The 27,156-nt window shown below is 41.6% G+C and overlaps 1 protein-coding gene across 3 annotated transcripts in view; it reads left to right on the top strand.

Moving 5' to 3' along the window:
- nAChRalpha1 (nicotinic Acetylcholine Receptor alpha1) overlaps positions 1–27,156 on the top strand; it is a 63,262-nt gene that overhangs the window by 25,100 nt on the left and 11,006 nt on the right. For all 3 annotated transcript variants that reach the window (NM_001275988.2, NM_079757.4, NM_001275987.1), the window contains exons 3-7: positions 10,154–10,363; positions 17,167–17,211; positions 19,441–19,550; positions 24,560–24,740; positions 26,629–27,089. In NM_001275988.2, coding sequence (NP_001262917.1) covers positions 10,172–10,363; positions 17,167–17,211; positions 19,441–19,550; positions 24,560–24,740; positions 26,629–27,089 — 989 coding nt within the window. In that variant the 5' untranslated portion in view covers positions 10,154–10,171. The remainder of the gene's footprint in view (positions 1–10,153; positions 10,364–17,166; positions 17,212–19,440; positions 19,551–24,559; positions 24,741–26,628; positions 27,090–27,156) is intronic.

Raw genomic sequence — 27,156 nt, 5'->3', positions numbered from 1 at the left:
GAAATAGGAATAATTTTATAGCGGACATCTGTTGTCCAAGTTTCAAATGCTGTCTGGCCCTTCTTATAGATAAATTTGCAATCGCCTTCGGTCGACTGTCAGACGGTTTGATTTAAATTTATGACTATGGTTTGTCCAAAGCATGTGGCGCAACAAAAAATAAGTTGAACTGTCCATGGAATGGATGTGAGTTTCGACGGTAAATATCCTTTAAAATTTATTCAGCTAGCTGAGAATTCACAAATATAAATTGGTTAGTTTGTACAATCTAACTCGTCGTTTAAAAAATAAATTAAATATTTTTTACGACAAAGTAAGTAAGCATCATAAGTAAGTCATGATTTATTTCTTTAGGCATTAAAGTCTTTTTTGCATTAAACAACATTTCCTGAATGTGAAAAAAGACGTTCCTTTCAGTTTGTAGTAAAGGGTATTGAATCTGCTATCCTTGGACAGATGTAGGTTTTTCTCGTCCAGCGATAGAATCGCAATCTTATGACCAGCAGTCCAATATGAATTATGACGCTGCAGTTGGTACGTGAAAGTGTGTCTGCTTGAAAATAGATACAAACTAGGAAGTCACTGGAAAAGGTTAAGTGAAAGAAGCGTTGAAATTTAATTTGAAGCCCAGCTTTAACTTCGCCGATGTGGTATTTTTATGAATTGCCCGCCATTTTGTAGGCCATCCGGTGGGCGGCGGCCATCTTGAGGGTGGCCGCCATTTGCTAAGTATGTCAACTTCCGGTGCAGCAGACCGAGTGCAGTGTAAGTGTCCTGAAGCAGCAAGGATAATCAATAAAACCGACGGCAGGCGGCGTGCACTTTTTACCACAGTTTATGTTAAACTATTAACAGGATACTGGCTTCCGTAATGAACCAGCTGCCGCCGCAGTCCGTTGTCCCGAGTCCTTAGTCCACAATCGGTAGTTGGTAGTCCGTAGTCCTCGGCGCCAATGCACAAAAAGCGGGTCGCTGAAAATAGAGAAGCCGAGGAAAACAGCTGCATTGTTCACTCACACACATATACACACAAGCAGGGAGATGATGGAGGAAGGCGACACAGATGGCGGAGAAAAGCGGGAAAGTGTGAAAGAGAGACATTGGTGCAATGTCCTGGGCCAGTGTGGTGGAAAATCGACACTCAATATTAGCACCGTTTATGAGCTATGAATGAGTTACGACTACCAAGTGAAGCAGACGCGTCAGCCAGCTGACCCAATTTGATGCACTTTAATGCATCAAGTTTACATTGTTGACGCTTTAATACTAAAACACCGGTAGCGGCAACAATTGCGTTTCCGCTTCCGGTCGAGACAAAAAACGGCGAGCGCATTAATCATGCTCAATGAATGAATGAATGAATGAATGAATCCGTTTCCACGGCCACTTCGCTACATTAATTAACTCATAAATCTTTTGTGCATATCGAATGACAGAAATTGGCAAGGGGTCTACACAAACCCACTCACTGGCCAATGCCCCAGCTCACATATACAGGCAATTATTTCTGCCCAAATCACTGCCCAAATACGAAATAGGTGAACGAGGAGGCCAGGACTTGGACTCGTTTGATTAATGTAGCCGCTCCTCTGAAATATTGACAGGCCTTGCCAGCTGTCGGCATTGTTTTTCCTTTGGTCTCCACGAGCATCTCTCTATCTATCTATCAAAATGGGTAAAAGTCATTTCAACAGCCCGTTGTTCTTTGTTTCCTCCAAGTGCTGAAAATCGAACTGGGACTATCAATTTGCTTCTGACACTGCCTGAAAGATGATGAGTGTTGTCGAAATTTATGAAAGTTTAGTTGGCTCAGATTGTTATTCGACATTAAAGCGCGTTTGGCGGAAACTCATTTTATTGCTCTTGCAAAAACGAAATATTATAATCCTACTAAAAGTTTCAGATTAGCTATAGACAGAAATTTCGAAAAGAAGGATAATAACGATTGCCCATTAAATGTGTTTCATATCGCCCCATTACATCAAACTTAATAAATAAATCAAAGAATTTAGAGAGGCAATAATTTTCAGCTTAATAAGGTTATTTTTTCTCTGTGTAGCGCTTAGCCCATTTGGCTGAATTAGATGGTTGTTCTTGTAGCGAGGGCGTGCCCCAATTTGTCAGATATTCCTGCTGCTGGCTCTAAAATGTCGTGTGTCTTGATTTTATGGCGTGTCGAGTTGCCAGTTGCGGGTGCCATCGTCATCGCCATCTCCATTGCCATCGCCCTTGCCATCAGCATTTGCAGTTTGTGCATTATTTGTATGCATTAAAGATAAACACAAGGCACTGTGTGTCGTGCAGGTGCGCATTAAATTCGCTGTAGCCGCCCCAAAATCAGGGGGATACATTACCATTTCCACTCCCATTCGCGCTCCCGTTCCCGCTCCCATTCGGATTCCCCTCCGTCGCCGGCGGGCGGTTGGTGCGGTGCGGTAAATGCGACATCAAATGGGTGGGCTAGCGGGGGCGATGGCGTTGGCGGTGGCTTGCGGCTTGCCATTGTTAGGCAGCCAACTAGTGGGCGTGGCACGTGGTATATAGAGTACTTATCATGATGATTATAATCAGAGAGCAGCCAGCAGAAGGCAGCAAGCAGAAAGCGGGCCACTTGGCGCTTGTAATGTAGTTTGTTGTTGCTGCCGGCACTTTACGACGGCTTGCTGCACATCAAAGGCGCCGCGTAATGAGCAGCACACGCTTACCGCCACTACGCTCGCTCCACCACCAACCGCCTCCCCACTGGAAACTACCCACCTACAGCCGTGCCTCCACAAGCATTCCCTTAGCCAAACCATTCCCATCCGCCGGCATGTCCTGTCGTCTGCCAGCGCAAATTGACTTTGTCTGTGTGTTTTTGACACCTGCGGCAATTCGTATTCCAAACCCAGCCCACAACCACCCACGCTTTTTCGCATCAAAGATAATTTAAAGCGAACGCGAAACTAGTTCACGGGTAGCTGCCCCTCAGCGAAAAGAAGGCGATGGAGGAGGTGGTGGCAACCTACATATTTGCTAGTTTCGAGGCGTGGCAGGGCCCCAGCCCCAGCCCCAAACCCCGGCGTCTATTTGCTTTTTGGCATGCTGTTTCATAGCCGCAAGTCCCAACATTCTTTAGTTGTTAGCTGCTCCACCAGCAGCAGCCAAAGCAGCAAAAGCAGCAGCAGTTTCAGTTTCTCTGGCGGCCCCAGAAAATATGCCACAAATTTTAACTGCGTGCATGAAACTATTCCTCGAGAGATCCTGCTATGCACGGGAATGGAGGGAAATCACCCTTTGCCGGAATTACCTAGAGCAACCATGGAAGCCATGTTTGCAGTTTTGACAGCACCAACTGCGACAGGAACTACCCATTTGAGCGGATGGCCAATACTGTACCCCAAGTAAAATCAGATGAGTAGTAGTACTACATACATACATCATATTAACAAAGCAGGAACTAAAAAATAAAATCAATTCAAGATTTTCAGAAAGCAAGCATACATATGTATAAAGATAAGATATTCCTGGATTTAATTGCTCTACAATTTATCTTTCGGTATTCCTAAATGGCCTCCCCAGTGAGCTTGTCATCTCGAAATTACTTAGCATAATTGTCCATCTGAAATTGACATTATGCAAAGGATATCTCGTCTGAGAATTAGCATTAACCGTCACATTTCAGTTCCTGCCTCGGGCACTTCATGTTTTCGTAATTCGTTTATTAAATTAACACCTTGGGCTATTATGCATACATCTTGTTGCGATCCTGAAGTCGGAAATTTTGATGTACCCACAAGTCCAGCGAAGAGGAATCCACTCGTCTGGCTGCTCTTTTGCTCTTTCTTATGCAAATGTCATTGCATAAACATAATTAACTCGGCCCGGTCAACAGGGCGTATGAAACTTTTTGATGACCAAATAAAAGCGCTTCAAGAGCTCTAGCATGAGCCAACTTTCCCGCCCAAGTTTGTCCGTAAAAAACGAAAAAATAAAAATATAAAAATTATCCAGCACCTGTGTCCCTGACCAATTGACGTATCCTTCAGGAGTAATATAGTTTCGCAAGTTTGGCGGCAAAGTGAATTCAACAGTTTGGCACTTATGCGTCCCAGCGGGAACTGCTGTTTATTGATAAGCAGATGGGATAATGCAAGTGCAACACTCGCACACACATATACACAATGGCTCTCAAAGTGGAGTCAACGGGCCATGAGTGAAATGCATTTCCAGCACAATCCATATCCATATCCCATTGTGTAGCCGCCATCCAGCTGAGCTGTCACTGCTGCCGATTGTCCTGCTCCCGAGTCCTGGTAAATGTTGCTGAAATTGTTGCCATTGTTGCCCCTGTCAGTTCGGCGTTTAAAGCTCAATTGGTTTAAGTGCGAGCATTTGTGTCCCCCACACTGCTCACTCGCTGCTTACGATCTGGTTACTCCTGCATGAGTTGCGAATTCACGCTGCAAGTACTTGCAGTACTGCCAGCAATTTGTGTGGCTTTGAGCCAAATTAACCGCAGCAACGCCCTGTTCTTGGCCCTGACTGATGAAGCTTGCACTCGAGTTGGACACATCATCTGTTAAGTAATTGGCAGAATAAGTTAGCTAGAGTGGTTCAGAGGGCTTGCATCTATTACCACACTCATGGATGGTGTTGCAAGGGGGTCAGGATTGGATTTTATTAATGTTTGACAATCAGGCAGATGCATCATCATCAAACATCTCATCTTTCCCATTTGTTCTGATGTAGTTTATAAATTGTTAGCACATACTCATATTATTTTAATACTTTGTAAAATCTGGTGAGAAGATTTTAAAGTATCTTTAACGCGACAAATGCCCCAGTAACCCTGCGACATTAGCGCCGCTGCTGTTGATGTTGCAGCTTCCGGTTCGCCGGCAGGAGTACCAACAGCAATTCACCTGGGATGGGGGCAGCAACCCTTTTGCATAGCACTTAGGGCAAGTTACGACTCCCATTCAGTATTCCATCTCAGCACCCTGCATCCTTCGCATCCTGGCCATTCTGTGCATCCATCCGCCCCGCCTAAATAGTCCGCTGAGTGCAGAAGGCAATAAATGCTAATATTTTATTTAAAACGCTGATGGTGAAAGCAAGTGCATTTCATGCTTCCCCCACTCGCACATACACACACGCTCCCCAACTCACACAGACTAACTTACTCTCTGTTTGAGCGAAAATTAGCTTTGTATGTGTGTCGTGCGTGTGAGAGCTCGAAGCACTTGAAATTAAATATTGCGCATACGCCGCATTGTACGGCTTCAGTTCCACCATTTGTGTGCGGTTCACGCACATTTGCACATCATTTGCCCTGCTCAAGTGACTGTGCAATGGTAGTTGGTAAGCCTCTTTGGACCTAATGCTCAGATGTTTGAGCTCATTTGCAACCCTTTGGCTGCCGCACACACGTGAGCCTACATCAATGTTATTTATGCAAAAATAATTTTCAAATGTTTTGCATATTTCCAAAGGTTTTCGGGACGCATATTCATGGCATATCCGTTGGCCAGAAGAAGCCGCAAAAGCGCGCTACCCGTGCCATCAACCCCGATTTGCTCTTTTTCCTTTCACGAATCAAGAATCTAATAAAACTTTGCCCAGCTACCTTGCATACATCTGCTTATTTGCTTATCATATGCAAATGTTCGTGTTTCAAGTTGAAGTTTTCCTCTCGTTGCTCAAAAAAAAAAAGCACACCGTATACACACGCGTCCATATATGTTTGTGTATATGTAGGCAGCCCAAGAATGTTTAACAAGCTACCTGAGGGCGCTCATAAGCAAAAGTTCAAATAACAAAATTTCAGCTTTTACTTTTACCCGGCAAAAAGTACACGCAAAAAACTCAGCCAGGTATTTTGGACTACCTTTAGCCAGATTACGGCTGTGTGTGTGTGCGCTCCTTTGATTATACAACTCTCTTTTTACATCAATCCCTTTGGCTTTCCCCATCACAGCTCCAAGTTTTCCCCATTCGATTTGTGTGCTCACTTTTAGCTTTTGGCTATGAATTTTCCGAGCACAACTGCACACAGCTGCACCCCTTTAGCATTTGCCCAAGAAATTACTTAAAAATATGTATAAATTATGCATGCATCTGATTCCGCACATAATTCTCAGTTAAATTTGCATAATTTGGGAACAATGCACTCAGCCAGATAGTCAGCCAGCTAATAAGAGGCCAATCAATGCGAAGGACGGACCAACTGCAATTATATAAAACATATTTGAATAAATTAGGCACTCAAATGGCTTGTCTCGACTGGGAACTCAAGTAGTAACAGAGTTAAATAAATACTAGTTAGGGTAGTACAGAATTATGGCACCTAATTCAATATGAGTAGTTGAAAAGATTAAATTGTCCAAGTTAACACCTCTTTTGAGTGCAGTTTTATACATTTTTTTTGTGAGTGCAACTTTTTGTGGCACAGAAACGAGTTGATTCGCATGGGGAACAAACGGATTAAGTGCGATGATGACGGGTCTTTTTGAAAGGGGGAAAAAGTGAAATTCAATTACGGGGACACAGAGACAAAAGCAATTACAGCAACAATGCCAAAAATGGCAGCTGCCGTTGCGGCCATGTTAATATATCAGCCGAGAAGTATGCAACGAAAAAGGCGGCGAGGGAGTAACAAAGAAATGGGATAAGGGACGAAGTGGCACATGCAAAACAAATAACACGGAAATGAAAAACGAACTCGACTGGAAAATTGCAAGAGCCCCTCTGCCCAGAGCGCGCACCCTTACAATCATACAGCACCCATAACACCCACACACCAACACACACACACATTCAGCTCACATACAACAAGCGGAAGTTGACTCGCCAGCCATTTTGCCGTCGACGGCGTTTCCGGCAGAGCTTCACTTGGTTATTGTTGCTGCTTTTGCTGCGGTTGGTCTGCGCAGCACTGCCTACTAAAAAATTTACTGGCGCTTAAAAATGCCAGCACAAAAAAAAAAAAAAAAAAAAAAAAAAAGGGAACAACAAGCCGAACCAAACAAAAAAAGAAAAGTAACAAAAATGAAGCACCCAGGCAACTACAAGCAAGCGCACAAAAGACGTGCACAGAAATGACATAAAATATTTACCACGCTGAAAGACATTTTCATTTGTGGCACATCACAGCAACAGCAAAAGCACCAACAACAAAAGTTGGCCAACAACAAAGAGCCTGGACTTTGGACTCAGCCGCAGCTCATTACGAACAAATTGACGGCTAGCTAACAAATAGTTTCTCTTTCAATATTTGCTGCAATTTCGCTGGCTGCACTCAAACGGGTGAAAAAGCGAAAGAAAAAAAAAATTGAGCAGAGAAAGCGGATACACTGAAATCCACCCCTCAGCTCGGCTTACTCGCCAGTCCGCTCTTCCGCACCCCTGAGTCCTGTGATCCTGCAACGTTTACGAGTGTTTTTAATGCCACATTTTGGCTGCTTCTGCTGCAGTTTCAGTTTGCTGGGGAAGTGATTGAAATTATAGCCGCCGTCGGACACGTCGAGTGCATTCAATGTCCGTCTCGTTCTCTTTACGGCCATAGAGCTGGTCAGTTATTTTTGATACTTATTATTTTTATATGCTACCACCCCTCCGGCGACCAACAAGTGCTAATAAAATGGCAGCAAGCAGGAAAATAGGATGGCGGTGCTTGCTTTTGTGCGGCAGTGTTGCAGTGGATTGTGTATCTAGACTATATATGTATATACAAAAAATATATACATCGGGCAATTACATAACAATTTGTTCTGCTGTTGGCGGGGAACCTGAACTGCTGCTCATATTGCTTCTGCTGCACTTAATACCGGTCGTAGTGGACTTCAATCCCCGCAAATGAGGATGAAGCACCGAGCGTTAATTTCACAGATCCCCCCTTTCGAAAAAGCGGAGAATTTGTCTTCCAAGTGCTGAAATCAAGCTCGTTCCGCAATAAGCCGGTCTCTTCTCTTTATCTATGTATGTTTTTTTTGGTCCTTTTCCGATTGCAATTAAAATTGTGGCCCGCAGTCAATGTCAGTTTTTGGCTTCATTATACTGCCAACTCCGTGTAACCAAAATGGAGAAGAAACATTTGTGGAATTAAAATTGTGAACAGTGGTGTAACACGGGAACTTTACACAATCGTAATGGTTGTTAGCCAAGATGAAATTATATAATCAGAATCTATAATTTTATAGAAATGGAAATAAAAGGGATTTAGTAGAAAACTTGTAAAATATTATGCAAGTTTAATATGAACACATGCTGAATACATACTCCACTGTGCAGTCGACCAGCAATCGCAGTCCTTCTAAAACTCTCGCTACAAAAAAAACCAGCGAAAATTCCATGAGAAAGTTTTGCAGTTTACATTTTTCATTAATGGCTTTGAGAGCTATTTTCGGGGGCAGGACACGTCATCGTCTGGTTTTTATGGTGAGCATTGCTCTAACAAAAAAGTTTACACACAACGAACACACACAGCTGACATTCAGTATATATTAATATATAGTCAGCAAATATAATTGCGCATACGCAGCGTTGACAGCCGCAGCAAGCCAAATTGTGGCCAGAAATTGGGTATGCGTGCGTGCGTGTGTGTGGAAAGTATAAATAATAAATAAATATAAATGGTCATATGGAAATGAAAATGAAATAATCTGCCAACTAAGAGGCGCATAAATAGCCCTCGAAATGACATTCATTTTCGTTGTCGTTGTTTATGCCTGCCATTTTCGTTGTTTGGTTGTTCGTTGTCCTGTCGCCATTTTGTGTATATGTCATGTTGCCTTCCCAGCTAATATTATTATTATTATTTTTTCTTTCTCTGCTGTTTTTGCTCTGCTCTGCGGTCACTGACACGTGTTTTGTGCTGAATTATGCAGACGTCGGTATGTGATTTGATTTATTTCGGGTCGAAAGAGAGCCGCACTTTAATGGAATCAATGCACAAATTACAAACAATTTACACATCGTATTAGCATAATTAATTTAGCCTCGTTGCCAAACCATCAAATTGATAAATGTAATTGGCCGAGGACATTCTTTTCACCCTCCATCTGAGTCATCACATACGATTTTCTATGTGCACATCAAATTATGGAAAACTTTTCCAGCTGACACATAAAATCTTTTTTGCGCAAAACTTTTGCGGAGTTCAAGGAAAAAGGCTAAAACTGAGGATAGCAAACTTTTGAGTATACAGTTTTTCAGTTATAAAAGTTTTAAGTTACAGTTGCCTTGCTTGGGCAAATCTTGAGTCGGCATAAAACCACTTGGTCAAGTGGCCATTCCGAGTTAGCCGAAGTAGCCAGAATTGATCGAGCTGCTCAAGAATATGTAAATATATGTAAATAACCATTTACTTCGTGTGCAATGTGATATGCTTTGTTTGTGCCACATGAAGTTGCATTGCCAAATATTTCAGTTTTATTTCTGCCCAAGCAAACAGTTATTGCTTTTGTCTCAATTACTTGGGTCAATATTTACTGGTCTACATATATATCGTTTCATTCTTTCTCTGCGCTTCTCTGCTTCTTGGCCACTTTTCTAATTGGCCAGAATGCCCAGGAATTGATAATAATTGCTTGTTTGCGCCTAATGTAGCTGTACACGACAGCACTTGAGAATGTCTGTTGAAATAACGCTGGGATTTTTATGCATAAAATGCAGAAACGCATATTGAGTGGGTGAGTGGGTGGGTGGTGTCTGCTGTGTAGTATATGGGTAATTGTGCGGGCTGGACTCCGGGATTGAACAATAACAAAAATGTCGAGCGCAGGGTATGGCAGCCAGCAGACGCCGGAAACGGAAGGATGTTCCAGCACACACACACACACACACAGGCAGACACACTCACACTCAGCCATGTGGACATGCTTGTTTGCGATGGTGTCTTGAGTGTTTGAGCCAAAGATTAAATGGTGTTTATGGCTGTACGATGCTGCTATTGGGTCCCCAAAAAGGGAACAAAGCTCCAAGACTTTTGACACTTTTGCAAAATTTACGACTCGCACTCCGCTCTGTTTCCCCTGCACAATTGCAGTGGAAAGTTTTTATGTTTTATACTGAAATAATGCTAATGCAAGCTGAACTAAATCCGCACTGCCAAAAGACATTACCCGCAACTTATTTCCATATTTATTTTTTCTCTATTTCCACCACTTTACAGGGTTGGACCTGGCCTAAGATGGGTAGCGTGCTATTCGCAGCTGTATTCATAGCATTACACTTTGCCACCGGCGGCCTGGCCAACCCAGATGCGAAGCGACTCTACGACGACCTGCTGAGCAACTACAATCGCCTCATCCGACCCGTGGGCAACAACTCGGACCGTCTCACCGTCAAGATGGGTCTGCGCCTCTCCCAGCTGATCGATGTGGTAAGTGCGGGCTACATCTGATAGCCCCATATCCCTTTCTAGTCAAAGTTACCCTTTTTTTTGCAGTAAAGAAAGTCTGGTAACACGTTTCAGACATAAATCAATGGGACGTTTATCTGAATAGTAGCCGGCTAACGAAAAACTTTCAATTTTATAGTTCTCAGGGGTGTTCAAAGCGGGTTTTGTCCAGGGTAAAGAAGAGTTGCCACTAAGCTTATTCTTATTTAAATTAATTTCAAAGCTTCAAATATTTAAAATGTCATTATCTAGTTGGCAAAGATTTCGGAAAGTTATTACAAGATTGATGGTTATAATTGGAGAGCAAGTCCTACTCCTTGTTGTTGATCCTTGTTGCTAACGATGCCGCCCAACTGAGAAATCTATTTGTTTGACAAGTGTGCCCAGCCAGCGGCGTTGCTCTACGATAAGCTTATCAAATGACAATCATAACAGATTAATTCGCGAAAGCCTCGCAATGCCGGTAAGTAGGCAACGGCATTTGTGTAAGCCGCAGCAAACAATCGGCGAACAATTAATAACTGTTTACCCGGCGATTAAAAAGCCAGGCTACTAAGCCAGCCCACTCCTCATTGTTCCGCCGCTTTTTGTTGTTTGCATAATAAATCAATGGCTTTGGCCCAGTTGATTGTTTTCTTGATTAACTATGCAATTGCCAGTTGGGAGGGCATCGGCATTTGAAATTAAGCAACACGACGACTTACCCACGCGCATATGTACATATATCAAATGCATTTGTGGCAATATCGAGGAGCTGGCTTAAATTGCAGCTGGGCCAGATCGGTTTGGGGCCAGGCAAATGGAGCACAATCTTCTGTTCGGTGTGGCTGCACATGACAGCCGGAAATGGGGAACCGGCTAACAGTTACGTGCTGTTGGCCACACAGTAGCCCTGTTCTCAGGCTCCCTTTCCGGTGCTGAGCTTTGGCTCCTGCTCTTTGCCTCCTGCCCTGCGATGCCTGTTCTTTGGCTTAGTTTTTTGGCTTCTATTATTTGTTTTTTTTTTCCCCCTGCTGTTATAAATCACGCGCTAAGCACCAAGACCACTAAAGGACATGCCATGCAGGAGCAGCAGCAGTCAGATGCAGAAGGAGTCATAGCAATGCACATTGGCACCGATCTTCGCCAAAATCTGGTTTAATTAAAACAAAAAAAGGAGTTGTAAGATAAATGGTTCTTTTAATCTATTGCTGGGATTGAAGGGAAGAATAGAGAATACACAAAACAGAATATGCATATATCTTTTTCCACGCTTTATTGGCTAATCGAAGTGATAGCGTAAATTTACTTTTAGGTATCTTTATTATGTATTTGCAAAAGAGTTCCTACTTCTTTCCAAATCACCACAAAATCAAAAAAAGGGCCAAACTATATATTTCGGCTAAATCAACCCTTTTCAGCCATTTCGCCTGTTTCCACTCCACTGTGACCGGGCGCATCTGGGCGGCAACTGGGCATCTGGCATAAGGTGCTTATATCGAAATTGCTTTTCTCTGTGTGCGAGCTGGTGCACAGAGAAATATCGCACAGCCGTCCTGTGTGCGCTTGACTGCTGACTGGCTTGAAATATTCGCAGAATTTCTTTTATTGCAATAGTCCACTAGTGGTAGTCCACGCTTTACACCCACTTCGCCCACTCCGTTCACTTCCCCATTTGGTCCTGTTGTTGTGGGACAAACTTGTTGCCTGCTTTTCCTTATTGGCATACAATTGCTTGTAAATTCTCCGCACTGAAATCACTACTTGTGTACATTGTTTTTTTTTTTTTGTTTTTTCCGTTGTCCTGGAAATTGCAATCAACTGTCAAAAGGACGAGAGAGAAAGAGAGACAGGGAGCGAGCGAGGGGAGGCTGAAAAGTATGTGGGGGAGGCAGCAACAAAGCAGCCGTGCGTTTTGGCCGTAGAATTTGTAATTTGCAATTTTCCATCTGCTTGCTCCTCGGCCACCTGATCCATGGCTGAGTATGGCTTCAGGTACCTTGGGCTTATTAGTTGCATAACTGCTGCTCGACCAGGTGACAGACATACTGTGCATGCAGGACGAGAAAGGCAATTCCTGTTGGCCATCACAATACCAGCTGTATTGTAAGACCGGCTTACATTTGCCCGCCCAAAACGCATTCAAATGGCAAATGTTGCACATTTTCGTGCCAGTTAATTGCATGTTGCCCATAAATTACACATATTATTGGGGAAATTGAAACGGAGACCGAAATTGGGTTCTCTTCAGCCGGGAAATCCCAAGCCTTTTGTGTGCTCCTGTTGCAATCCCAACCAAATTAACTTTTCACATTCTATGCTGAGGTACATAAATGTGCTGCAAAAGGCTTGTGGAATTTACAGAGCTGCAGTTTAATTGGAAATACCAGGAGAGGATATCTTAAGTGCCACCTGAACTAGGTCAATATAAATGTAATTTAAAATGGTACTATATATTGCGTTTTAGGGCTTACAAAAAAATACTCACAACCTTAGTCAGGACTTATTTCGTATTTCCTAGACCCTTTGAGTTTTACCAAGTGCATTAACTTGACCTCTTACTATTTCCCCCACTAATTGTCGGAATTAGAGAGGCCTCCTGAAATAAGCCAGTATTTCATAATATTTTCGGAAATTAATTTACTGCTTATTCAGCTTACACCGCCTTTTCAAAGGCGGCTCCTGGTGCTCCTGTGGTCACAGGACACTTTTTTGTGTGCCGAGTGGAATGCCTTTTGCAAAGTTTATTTACAGCACACAGGAAATTCGATTTAAATTGTAAACAAGCCCAGTCAGGCAAGTCATGGGCACGGCGCCGGGCAATCCTCTTCCTGCCCAGAACTGGGCGATCCGGATCCCTCGAGTAGGTAAACCTGTCACACACATACACACACACAGATATTCATACACCCGCACAGAGGATGCAAATCCAGCTGCAGGACGACTGCTTAAAGCACTTGGCTTAAGCAATTTAAATGCTGCATATCCTGCATCGTGTTAGAGAGGGGTGAGGGGAAAGTCTTGTATCCTTGCCGCTGCCCCCGCCTAAGTGCGAATAGGCGAGACGTGCAACAACGACAAAAGCAACACCAATTACAGTCCTAGGTGCGAACTGCCCCAGGACCGCCACTAATACGAGTACAACCACTACAACTACTCTGGAAGGCGGCATCCTGATTGCAAATTTCTCAATTTCTTATGAGATAAGCTGCGGCGCAACCACTGTGCTGATGCGCTTGCCACACTGAAAGAAATAATTTAAAGAAATTAATATTCTAGCAACTCAGTAGCTTTATGAATAATAGAGGAGTGTAATATAAAAGCTTAGCTCGTACATATCTCGCAATGGAACATTGATTTTTGGTTACTTTCTTTTTAGATATGGTTACTTATGGTATAACCTCCAAATACAGTATATTCCCATTTTTTTTTGTAGCGTGCTCCGCTTACTGCCACTGGTTGCAACGGATGTCCCACATAAAGCATAAAGGCTACCGGCTCAGCTTCCCTCCGCATCCTTTGCATCCTCCGCATCCTACGGCTTTCCAGCTCCCATGATGCCGCATATTTTATCTCTTCCTTATGCCATACTCATCGCCTTTCTTAGTCATTGTGCTTGGTTCTTGGCTTTGTCGTTTTATTGCCGGTTTTCCGCGTCGCCCTCGCCTAATGACCTTTCCACGGGCTGGCTGCTCTGCTCTGGTCTGGTCGGGTCCACAGAAGGACTAAGAGTCCTCGGAGCGGGTGATTACCGAGGGGATACCAGGATAAAGGATCCGGGAGCTGGCAGCCTGGGTTGCGTGGCTGGAAAAATCTATTAACACTGCGTGCCTTGACATATTGCCGCGGTCCCTGGGGTTTTCCACCCCCATCCTTCAAAGATTCCAGGTCCAAACTCTGCGGCGGAAAGAAGTGCGAGAAACGCGTTACGCCGCATCATTATCATTCTGTCGTTAATTACATTTTTCAACACTTAAGTGATTTATTCCGCAATTTTATCGTTTTCTAATTTTTTCTATTGAGCTTCCCCACATTTAATGAGTTTCGCCCGCCACGCAACGAAATATGAAGGAGCAGATTCAGTAGCTTCCCTAGAGATTTTTAGGAATGAGCCAGATAGAATAGGGTGCTTTCTTCATCATAACTAGAATAAAAGTGATTACAAAGATCATATAAACACTCCTTTATATACCTAATTGCCAAGGCAAAAGAACCCCATAATTGTTTGGCTAAAATAGAAATGTTGATTTTAAGGTCGATTTTTGCATTTTTTATCATAAAAATTTGAAAAAAATGGAAAAAAATAAAATTTTCAAACTTAAACTCTAATCAATTGGGGGTTTCATTACAAGTACATCGAGATATGACATTCGATATTTGGACTATTATTTTCAAAGTTTCAAACTACTTTTGATGAAATTCGTTATTTTTAACTTGGATTTTTAGCATAAGTGAGCCAAAAATGGTCTTATAGACGTATGAAAAACAGCTTTAAACAAATTTTATTCAATACTAATTATTTCTACCACTTCTTGGTGGAATTTGAAAAAAAAATTTTTTTTTCAATTTTCGCAATTTTGGTAAGGGGTAACATCATAAAAATTTGAAAAAAATGAAAAAAAAATAAAATTACCAAACTTAAACTTTAATCGATTGGGGATTTCATTACGAGCACATTAAGATATAACATTCGATATTCCGACTATTATTTCCGAAGTTTTGGCCAAAAAACCGATTATTATTTGACGGAAAATGACAAAAACTACTTTTGATGAAATTCGTTATTTTTAACTTGGATTTTCAGCATAAGTTAGCCAAAAATGGTCTTATAGACATATTAAAAACCGCTTTAAACAAATTTTAATCAATACTCATTATTTCTACCACTTCTTGGTGGAATTTGAAAAAAAAAATTTTTTTTCAATTTTCGCAATTTTGGTAAGGGGTAACATCATAAAAATTTGAAAAAAATGAAAAAAAAATAAAATTACCAAACTTAAACTTTAATCGATTGGGGATTTCATTACGAGCACATTAAGATATAACATTCGATATTCCGACTATTATTTCCGAAGTTTTGGCCAAAAAACCGATTATTATTTGACGGAAAATGACAAAAACTACTTTTGATGAAATTCGTTATTTTTAACTTGGATTTTCAGCATAAGTTAGCCAAAAATGGTCTTATAGACATATTAAAAACCGCTTTAAACAAATTTTAATCAATACTCATTATTTCTACCACTTCTTGGTGGAATTTGAAAAAAAAAATTTTTTTTCAATTTTCGCAATTTTGGTAAGGGGTAACATCATAAAAATTTGAAAAAAATGAAAAAAAAATAAAATTACCAAACTTAAACTTTAATCGATTGGGGATTTCATTACGAGCACATTAAGATATAACATTCGATATTCCGACTATTATTTTCAAAGTTTTGGCCAAAAAACCGGTTATTATTTGACGGAAAATGACAAAAACTACTTTTGATGAAATTCGTTATTTTTAACTTGGATTTTCAGCATAAGTTAGCCAAAAATGGTCTTATAGACATATTAAAAACTGCTTTAAACTAATTTTATTCAATACTAATTATTTCTACCACTTCTTGGTGGAATTTGAAAAAAAATTTTTTTTTCAATTTTCGCAATTTCGGTAAGGGGTAACATCATAAAAATTTGGAAAAATTGGAAAAAAATAAAATCACCAAACTTAAGCTCTAATCAATTGGGAATTTCATTACGAGTACATCGAGATATGACATTCGATATTTGGAGCATTATTTTCAAAGTTTTGTCCAAAAAACCGATTATTATTTGAAGAAAAATGACAAAAACTACCTTGATGAAATTCGTTATTTTCAACATTGATTTTCAGCATAACTTGGCTAAAAATGGTCATACAGACGCAATGAATACAGTTTCTTACAACTTTTTATCAATGCTAATTATTTTTTCACATTAAGGTGAAAATAATAACAAAAAAAATTTTTTCGGTTTTTGTAATTTTTATAATAGGTAAAAAATTTTTTTAAAAAAATTTGAAAAAAAATCAAAAAAAAATAAATTTGTAATTTTGAACTCCAGCCGATTGAGGATTTAATTCCGAGCTTATCGAGACATGCCATTCAATATTTGGACCATTTGGACCGTATAATTATTTACCGAAAAATGTGGAAAACCACATTTGGCTAAAATATGATATTTTCGATAGTTTTCTTTTATCATAGCTTTGGCTAAAAATGATGATATATATATATTAACGAAATTTTAAAGAACCCTCCCCACAATCATTTTCCCAATTAGCAATTTTCCGTTCGATTAGCGGCTCACCGCAATGGCCACTTGAGCAAGCGGAAAGTTTTAGCTGCTCTTAAAGCCAAAAGTTTCGCTTATCGTCAGGGGAAGATGATATCCCTAGCATATAAATTGATTAAAACTGAATGGTTATAGGAGACTGAAGCTCACTGCACGACATCCCGAACCCAATTCCACTTGCCCCAGTTGGAGCCACCCTCTTGCACTTTTCGGAGCACTTCGAAATAGATTTGTTAAGCGCCAAGAGCTGCATCGAGGTGGCAGTAGAAGTGAAGCCCGAGCTCAGTTCACTAAAACAACATTTTCCGGGCACAACGAGTTCTATTTGATGGTCTCTGCCACTCAATGCTGCTTGGCTGTTGGCTGGAAAGCCACCCATGCAGGCCCCACCCAATTCAGCTGAAGTGGAAACTGTCAGCATTAAATTAATGAAACACTTGTTAACATTCGAGTCTAACAAATCTGTACGACTTTGTTTCGTTTACTTGCAGAATCTAAAGAATCAAATTATGACAACCAATGTCTGGGTGGAACAGGTAAGTTATTCGTTTATATCATACACGTACTATAAGAGTGAAAACAGCACACAAGCTGAAATAGTTGGACATATATTATGGCGTTTGCTCAACTGTGATTTGGCTTTCAAAGGAACATGAATTTGCCATTTGCATGCTTCGCTGACGTCGAATGCAAAATAATTTGTGCCAGCCAATTTCGACGCGCTCGCATTATGCCAAACTTCTAAGTTGGCCAAGTGGCCGGGCTCCATTTCGCAGGACCACCAGGACATTGGAGACCGCCAGGACCACTACCACTCCCACTCCCACTTCCAGTTCCAGTTCCTGTGCGCTTGCCACTCGACATGTCCATTGGCTTTGCACTAATGCGGCGAGCAGCAGTTGGCCACAAGCCCAAAAACACAAAAAAAAAAAAATATCCAAAAGAAAAAAGCACGAGCCAGAGGAATATCAATTGGTCCGTAATGCCTCTTTTATCCCAGCTGCTTTTAAACACTCTTCAAATTTTTGTGGGTTGGGATTGGACTTTAAAGTTTTCCGGTTTTGCATAAAACATGCACAGCAAATTCCTCGCACACAAATTGCAGTCAATAGTGGCAGCAGCTTATCCAAAGTTTTTGGTTTGACAATTCACTAAAACCGAAAACAATAACAAAAGCGGAATACAAAATGATATATAAATTATGCTTTTGCCAAGCAATTTGCAATTGTGTGCATCTGTGTTTGTTTTAGCCAAATGCAAGTGCTCATTCCGGTCCTCATTATGAGCGTGTGTTGCATGTTGAATGGCACATTGTGTTCCAGAATTGCATTTCGCCAGCAATTCAAATATTGTAGATTCCATTTAATGTTACAAGTATGCTTGAGTATTGACATATATAGTTATATCTATTATTTACATATTTAAAGCTTAAAAAAGTGGTAGAAAATATGCGGATCATTTGTTTAAACGTTACGTTGGTATAATATCTGCCACTTAAACAACCAAATAATGTGTAATAATATGGCCAGATAAGGACGTATTCAGGAACCGATTACCATGAATTATACTGCAATTTGTTTGTTTTCTCATTTGGTTTCGTGGTATGCCACGCCCATTCATAAGTGGGCGGCAGTCTGTCAATAAAGCCACAAACGCTTGCGCACGTAGCGCCATAAAAGCTTTTGTGTATTTGGCCAACGTATTTGGCAGATGCACTTGCATTTAAGCAGGTGGCCAACCGCAGTTAAATGAGCCATGTATTTCCATAATTATAGTGCGAAAGCAGGGATATAAGGCCTAAATGTGTTATATTACTCGAATTTCTTGTGGCTAGGAGCATTTAGCACAAGTATAATACTTTTTTAGGTAGATAAACAGCATAGTAACTCACTTACTTCGCATAATGGCTGAAACGCATGTAAGGACAATTGACACCCGATTTCGTGTGTAAGTCGGATCAATATTAAACCATTTGGGAAACCCACTCTGCAATTATATTTGCAATTATCGGGGAATTTCGTGCTTGGTCAGCACGAAAGCGAGCGTGCTCCTGCTCCTTTGACCACCATGAAACCCCAACCCAATATCAACTCTGGTAATCCCCAGTGTGATGGCTCCCACTTGGCGTGGTCGTATAAATATATATATACATATATATATGGAAAGTGGCAATCAACATAATTACAGTTATGCGTATGAGCAATGAAAAAGAAGTTCGATGTCAGATGAAAGCGTAGCGACTAACAGATACCTCACAAAACCTAATATTTACCTATTTGTCAGCGTATAATTGGAAATTGATTAAAAAATATCACAATTTGAATCTATTGCGAAATTAAGTAAAACTTATACTTTAATTGTAGAGCTTCAGCGGGTACCAAAAACTTATATACCCCTGGCTTAAATAGTACTTCGTGCTTAAACATTGAAGCCCAACATCGAAGCACAATTGTATTATGAAAATGTAATTTAATGCCAACAGCTTAGCGACCAATGAATTAATGCATAATTAATGAAATTGAAATTGCAGCCATACACGAGAGTTAAACGCCCTCAACCGTATAATGAAATATTTATAGATAGACCAAACGCTGAATAGCCGCACTCAAAGTGCCAATATTTTCTAATTTTTCACCCCGCAAATATACATTTGTTTTTCTATTATTTATGGCAATCGGGCATAAATAATTGCCCATCGCATAGTGACATCTTTTGTTGTTCCCTGTGTGTACCACTGTTTTACAATGTGCATTTTGCAATTTCAGGAATGGAACGACTATAAATTGAAATGGAATCCGGATGACTATGGCGGCGTGGACACTTTGCACGTTCCCTCCGAGCATATATGGCTACCGGATATTGTGCTCTATAACAAGTAAGTACCAAACTAATTTTCGCCCAGCTCATCGACTCCGGGATTTGCCTGCAGTCAGCATCGCCGGCTCCTCCGATAGCCTGGAGCCGGGAGCTAGAAGCCTGGAGATTCTTGGCCATTTGCATAATTGCCCCGAATGGGCGGCGGCATAAATCAAAGCCAAGCTGTACAGTTCCTGGACTAGGCCATTTATCAGGCGATGATTAACGTATTTTTATTTCAATGTAACTTGAGCATTGCGGTTGCCTTTCGGCTCGCCCTAGAGGCTGGCTAAGTGTCCTGGGGAGGTCCTTTTCGGCCCCCAATCCACAGTTCGTGGTCCGTAGTGCTCTCAAATTGAACGTTTTCGTTGGGTCGGTATAATTATTATAATTTGCTGGAGTGAAGCCAGGGATACATAGTGATACATAGGCAATGGAATATGTCGAGAAATTAAAAGGAATTCAAATTCAAATAATTTAACTAATTAGAAACGAGAGCGAACTTGGCAAGTCAATGAAATTGTTTCTAAGCGAAACGTATTAACTTTTAAAACTCAACAGCAAGGCAAATGCCTTCATGGGAAAATGGAACTCAATTTTATTGAAATATATCTTAGCCAAGCATATCGATTCCTTGTGCTTCCCAATTTAATTTTGCAATCCTTTTGAGGACTTTGGCCCACTGTAGCCCTTCAGTTCGGTTGCCTGGACACTTGACTTTGTCGATTTGCCAAGCTGCTCGAGTACTCTTCCCAGGACATCGGTCAGGATATCTTGGCCATCGCTGCTGTTGATGTTGTTGCTGCGGCAGATCGGCTTACGCGTTTTATGGGCCCTTTATGTGTGTGTTGTTGCTCACATTTTGTACTCCAGCGACTTGGCAGCGGCAACTATACGCATTGAATACTTTCGGGGTGTTTCGTTGGCGGCAGTGTCATAAAAAGTCGTAATTTATTGCTTGGAAAAAGCTTAAATTTCATTTGCCATCCAGCCAGCAAGCGACAAAGGCATTGTAACTAAAGAAAGTGGAAGCGGGTGTTATCCGAAGAACGCCATGGGTGTTATATGGCCAGGGTTTTGGTCGTTGGTACGCTTTTTTAAACTGCAAATAATTTGTACGCACCATAATGAAGCGCTTTCGCTTTGTTGCCACATTAAATTGAACTTGAAGTGTCCTTTGTGTTCAACGCACTTAATTGTGTTGCGTTTTTTTTTTTCTTTTCCTCTTCTCCAAAATGACAATCGAAATGGCCTGGCCAAAGTCCATTTAATTTAGTGTCAAGTTAAGGTGATGGCTTACGGGCCGCTTTATGGCATTCCACGCATAGAATCTCGGCCGGGAATCTGAACCAAATTCATAAAAGTTAAACGAATGATAGTCGAATATTTATCTTGTAGGCTTTTAATGTTGCCGCAAGGATAATAAACGTAAGTCCAATGTCAATATCAATATCCTGCCTCCTGGGCTCTCTCAGTTTGATTTGTTTCCGCTCGTAGATCCTTGAAGCAAACAAGCGGGCATGAAAATTTATGCAGAAATTAAGCGCCAAGTGTTGCAGTGCAAAAAAGACGCGTTCGCTGGCTGTAATTTTAAATGCAAATACATGTGCAGCAGCCGGCGGAGGAAAACGCGTTTATTGTCGCACTTACACACTCACACACGCGTGCAACAAGGACGATGGCAATCTATTTTACGATGCAACTTTTTGTACGCGTATGAGTGGCGGAATGGGAATACCATGCGCCTCGTGCGCCCATTTGTATGCAATGAAAAATGTTTAATTGTCTGCTAAACGCGCAATGGCAGCAAAATAAATAGTTGGCCAGCCTTTGTAAATGGCCCAAATTTGTGCCGGCCCTTCACAACCACCACAGAACAAAAAAAAAAAAAAAAAAATACCTGCGTGCGTTGCGTGCGGCATTTGTGCCACACACTCACACTCATACATTCATATCCTTGCAAAAACGCGGCACATTCAGGGCCAAAATGCTGGGGAAATGCCACAAAAGAATTCAAAACAAGCGTCAAAAGTTGTTATTTATTGCTCGCGTTCTGGCATTCGGTCTTGTTTTCGACCAGATCCGCAGCAAATTGCAACATTTTTGGCAACATTTTGTTAATTTTTGAATTGCAATTACCACTTGCATTTGTTTTCCACTCAGCTTGTAGTGGCCTCCTGGGATCCGGCCTAATTATCCGTCTAGCACTCGCATGTGAGCTCATCAAATGCGCATACAGCCGGCAGACGTGACTGACTACCAAAGCTATATGACACTCATACTCCGAAAGCAACTATGGAATCCACTTAAAGCCGCCAAAATAGACCGACTGCTTGGAATTGGAATTACTGCCCCCCCCCCTAAAGACGGCGAGCACCATCCACTGATTGGGCTGCTGTTTATATTTGTGAAAGCCGCTTAATTCCAGCAATTAATTTTCATGTTGATCCAAGATATTAAAATCGCACTCGACTGACTCAAGACCCCGGTTTCGGTTTTGGTCGTATTCAAGCCGTAACCATGCTTACTCCGGCCGCATTTAGTGGTTTATTTCGGTTAGCCAGCATGCCGCACACATAACGCATATGAGTTTATTTAGCAACCGTCGAATAATTACTGTTTGTCGACATGGAGAGCAAAATTCGTCCAGATTCTGCTCAAATTTTGTGTCACTAAATTACATTTATTTGATTTCATTTAATCGTTTCAAATATCTCTGCTATTTAAGAGGATTCCATGATATTATACCCCGAACAGATGCCACAGATTATAAATTTATATTCGACACTAAACAAAACATTTGCAACTTCTTTTATATTTTTATCACTTGATTATATGAAAATATTAAATGTTGATTTTATTCTTATGTGAAAAACAATCTCATTTGATAAAGTGACGTATACATGATCGCATTAAGTTTTATTTTCCGTGCGCAAATAGTTCTGGCTAGCGCGTTTAAAACAGATTTAGGACCACGCCCATACATACGTCTGCCCTATTTGGCTGGAAAAATAATCCCACTAAGCCGACACACACATACACACACACACATTCGCTCACCAACTCAGTCATGGGCGAAACGCATTACCATTTTGAGATGCCATATTAGCTGAACGCCATAAATCTCTGCCTGGGCATTAGACTCCCCCCGTTCGAACGCCCGTTTTGGTCACATTGGGATGTGGATCTGGCTTCGTGCACTCAGCACTCGGCACTCGGAACTCGGTACTATTCCCAAAGTGCTCTGCTTTGGCTTTGTTTTCTTTAATTAAATGAATGTTGTTGACAACTTTATTATCAGCTGAACTTTTGCGAGGCCCGGGCTTCGACCAAAGGGCCACACCCATACTAATACAGTGGAATCAGTGGAACAGGAGCCGCAGCCACTTTAATTCTATTATTGTATGTTGCTAGATGGGTGTCTGGTTGGTCTGGTGGTGACTCTGGTTGCTCCTCAGCCACCAGCCCCTCCTTCTTACATCCCCTATCTATGATTCTTTTTCAACTGCTGTTGGCTTTTAGTTTTTAGCATGAAAGCTGACGACAACTGCGTTGAAATCAAAAGAAACGAAATAAAATTTCATTATCTTTCATTAGATTTATAAAAATAAAAATGGCATGGCGAAGTACCAGAAGGACGAAGGGATGCGGATGGGCGGATGGGTTGAGCACAAGAAGCAAGACAAAGGCGGTGGCGGTGGTCAAAAGGGAAGCGGACGGAAAAGGACATGGCCAGGGAATCGGGAGCAGCGGCAACAAAGTCAGCAAAAAGTTTTTCCTGCCCGCCAGCGGGTTGCCAACTCCCTTGATTCCGTGACGGTACAGTGGAGCCAGCTGACACGAATACTATACACAACTAACTTTGTAGTCCTTTGTATGCGGAAATTCTCGAACTTCAACTAATCATTGCATCAAGTTTAAATAACAAATAGTTTGACAATTAATTGGATATGGTTAAGGTTTGCCTTCAAACCATTCTCAAAGTAATATCACTGATTACTTCTGATCACTTTCCATGGCATCTGGCCCCACTGTGGACCGCTTCGATTTGTGGCCTGAAAACTTTGACTGGGCGCAGGGGGCACAGATACAAAGATGGCGCTCGCTGTGCGGCGCTGAGATTAACGCGCTGATAGACGCGGCAGGCGCCGTCGGCTTGGCCAGGATAACTGCCAGGACTACAGCGATGACACTCATACGCCGCGTTGTCCGGCTCTATACACATACATATGTATATATGTATATCTGTGTGTGGGCTTGTCGCTCGCTGTGTGTGTGAATCACCGTTAAGATAATGGCTGCAATTGCGGTGACCCCCAGGCGTGGTTTTGGCTTTTTTTCGGTTTCGGTTATAAACTTTTGTTCGCTTTGTTGATTTTCTTTCTCTGTCGCCCCAGACTCCTGCTGCTCCACTCCCCCCTTATTCCATCCTAAATCTCCATCTCACCCTGTGTGTGTGTGTGTGTGTGTGCACTGCCGACAGCCATTTTAAATGGTTTTTAGCCATTAATGGTTGCTGCTGCCACTGCCACCGCCACTGCTGTTGTTGTAATAACATTTTAAAACGCTTTGCTTTCGGATTTAGATTTAGTGTGAGTCTCTGGCCAGTGGCCATAGCCAGAGGATCCGAAAAGGACCTTGCTGCTAATGGACCATCGTCAGCAGCGGCCGATGCTATATGCCTTATGTAGGGGGGCGTGGCCCCTTGCCAGAGGATACAGTACGCAAACATCCTAGCATTAGCCGCAGTTTTTTCAGTCTAAAATGAATTCGTAATTAGAAGCTAAAATGTATTTTTAATTAGTTCGGCACTTTTAGTCGATTTCGGGTGGAGAAAAAAACTTTCTATCGCCAACAAAATGCTTTACAAAAAAAATTTAAGTCCTGATATATATTTGAAAGTTAAATCATTGAAAGATAACATTAAAGGATATCACATTGATATACCTAAAATATTAGTTCAATCAATATGTAAATCGTTTCCAAATCTAACATATTTTCCATCGTTTTTTTTTTTTTCCATTTCAGCGCCGATGGCAACTATGAAGTGACAATAATGACAAAAGCAATTCTTCATCACACGGGCAAAGTGGTGTGGAAACCGCCCGCCATTTACAAATCCTTCTGCGAAATTGATGTCGAGTACTTTCCCTTCGACGAGCAGACATGTTTCATGAAGTTCGGATCCTGGACCTACGATGGTTACATGGTGAGTTGGGGATTTGATGGCGGGGATGACCCAGAAGCCATCATCCGAAGGGAGGCAACAGCTGGCAGCTCTGGCCACGAACAGATTATCCCCCGGCCCATCAATCAAAATCGAAGCAAAATAAAACCCAGTACGAGGCTGCTTGATTCTATCTGACTGAGTGCTAATCAAACGTTGCCTTGACTCGATTAAAAAAACATTAATTTAAAGGAAAAGGAAAAAAGAAAGTGGCGGTTAAACGACTATTTAAACATGTTAAAATAATGGCATTGAACGTTTCTTTTTTATGATTCACTCGGGTGGATTTTCGTGGTTAAATATGTGCGCGTTTTTCATTTGGAATCTGCCGTTAATGTTTACTTTGTTTATTTTTCTACTTTTTTTTTTTGTACACTTGACACGTTTCACTTGCTGTCATGTGATAAATCAAGTGGGAGACTCGCCCCATCTCCCATTTTCCATTTTCCATGCACATGTGTGTGTGTTCTTGTGTTTTTGTGAGATAACAGCTGGCAGCTGCGTTTAATGAACCAGCCACGCCCACGCCTTTTTGGAAAACTTTTTGCGTCGGCAAGGTTTAATGTATAAAGAAAAAATAAGCAACTGAAACACGAAGCTTGAACGTAAAAAATTATTTAAAAAACTTTTCCCGCGTCCTTGACTACTTTGAATTAAACAAATAACCAAGTATAATTCTGCTACAAATACCAAAAAAATATATATATTCACCACTTTTCAACCCCGCTTATTTCAAGTGTATGGCTAAAATGATTCGAGAAAAACACAACTGTTGCGCTATATTGCTATATGGCGCCTCTTTCCCGTTATTATTGTGTTCATTATGGGCAACAACAAAAGCGAAGGAAAATCGGAAGCTGGGGGGAAAAATCGAAAAATGACAGCACATTATTCTACATATAAATTTTCGTTTTCCTCCCCTTTACGCATCACAAATTTCGAGCATGCTTCATTGACTTTCGACTTTTCTACAACTCGTATGGGTTGTGAAATTTGTGGATCGCTTTTTGGGACTTTTATAGTGTCAGCACAAATGCAGGACGAGGTATTAATGACGATTGTCTCATAGGAATAGATGTCCTTAAAGTTTTTTCATTTGACCAGTTTGAAACACAGAATTCGCAGTATTTCGATGGGTACAGATGTTGTTAAAAACTTCAAATAAAGTTAAATAAACCGAATTCAAGCCTGTCTCCTGATATATTAGGGAAAGAAAATAAATTGTTATTATAAGAAAAACACTCCACTAGAAGTACCCACCCACTGATAAATAAATGAGCAACAGACAACCAATGACAAATCAAGCCAAATGGAAATGAAATAAAGGTAACAAGCGTAAATGTCATTTGTGTTTCGGTTCGCACGTGAGTCGAACTTATCGCGATTCCCTGCCATCTGTCGCTGAGTTAGGATCCGGAACAGGAATAGGAACCATTCACCTGCCGTATCCCAAACTCAATCTCCGTTCACAGCAAACGATTCTCCGTGCAATTGACGATTGTCAAAAATTTGTCAGAAGTACGTTTTTCCATCACCTCTGATTTTCCGATTCTGTGAGCGCGGCACTTGGCCCAAATGTTTCCAAGGATGCTTCGTCTGGGGAAATGGGCCAACAAATCAACATAAATAGATGTATGATTGGCCTGGTGTTGGTGTTGGATCGAGGTGAACAGGTGCAGCAGTTGCCAAAGTTGCCGGCCATAAATCAGCAAGTTTAAAGAAAGACCAGCTGGTCCTGCATATTGATTATCTCACCCTTGAATCGATGTAATCAGTTGCCAGTTGTTCAATTAAAACGTAATTTGTAAACAAAATATAATACACTTTGCAGTACACTTAAGTAAATAGTTATTTATCGAATCTTTTCCAGGTGGACTTGAGGCACTTGAAGCAGACCGCCGACTCGGACAACATCGAGGTGGGCATCGACCTGCAGGACTACTACATCTCCGTGGAGTGGGACATCATGCGTGTGCCGGCGGTGCGGAACGAGAAGTTCTACAGCTGCTGCGAGGAGCCGTATCTGGACATAGTGTTCAACCTGACGCTCCGCCGGAAGACGCTCTTCTACACGGTCAACCTGATCATACCCTGCGTGGGCATCTCGTTCCTGTCCGTTCTGGTCTTCTACCTGCCCAGCGACTCTGGCGAGAAGATCTCGCTCTGCATCAGCATCCTGCTCTCGCTTACCGTGTTCTTCCTCCTGCTGGCCGAGATCATTCCGCCCACGTCGCTGACGGTGCCGCTGCTGGGAAAGTATCTGCTCTTCACCATGATGCTGGTCACGCTCTCTGTCGTGGTCACCATTGCCGTGCTCAATGTGAATTTTAGGTAAGATGACTAAAAAGTCTCTTGTGTTATTGAATCGTATTTAAATTTTTGCACATCCTTACACTTC

Source organism: Drosophila melanogaster, chromosome 3R (genome assembly GCF_000001215.4).
Source record: "Drosophila melanogaster chromosome 3R".
NCBI classification, from domain to species: Eukaryota; Metazoa; Arthropoda; class Insecta; order Diptera; family Drosophilidae; genus Drosophila; species Drosophila melanogaster.
Note: the sequence above shows the minus strand (reverse complement) of the source record. Positions and strands in the feature narration are given on the sequence as shown.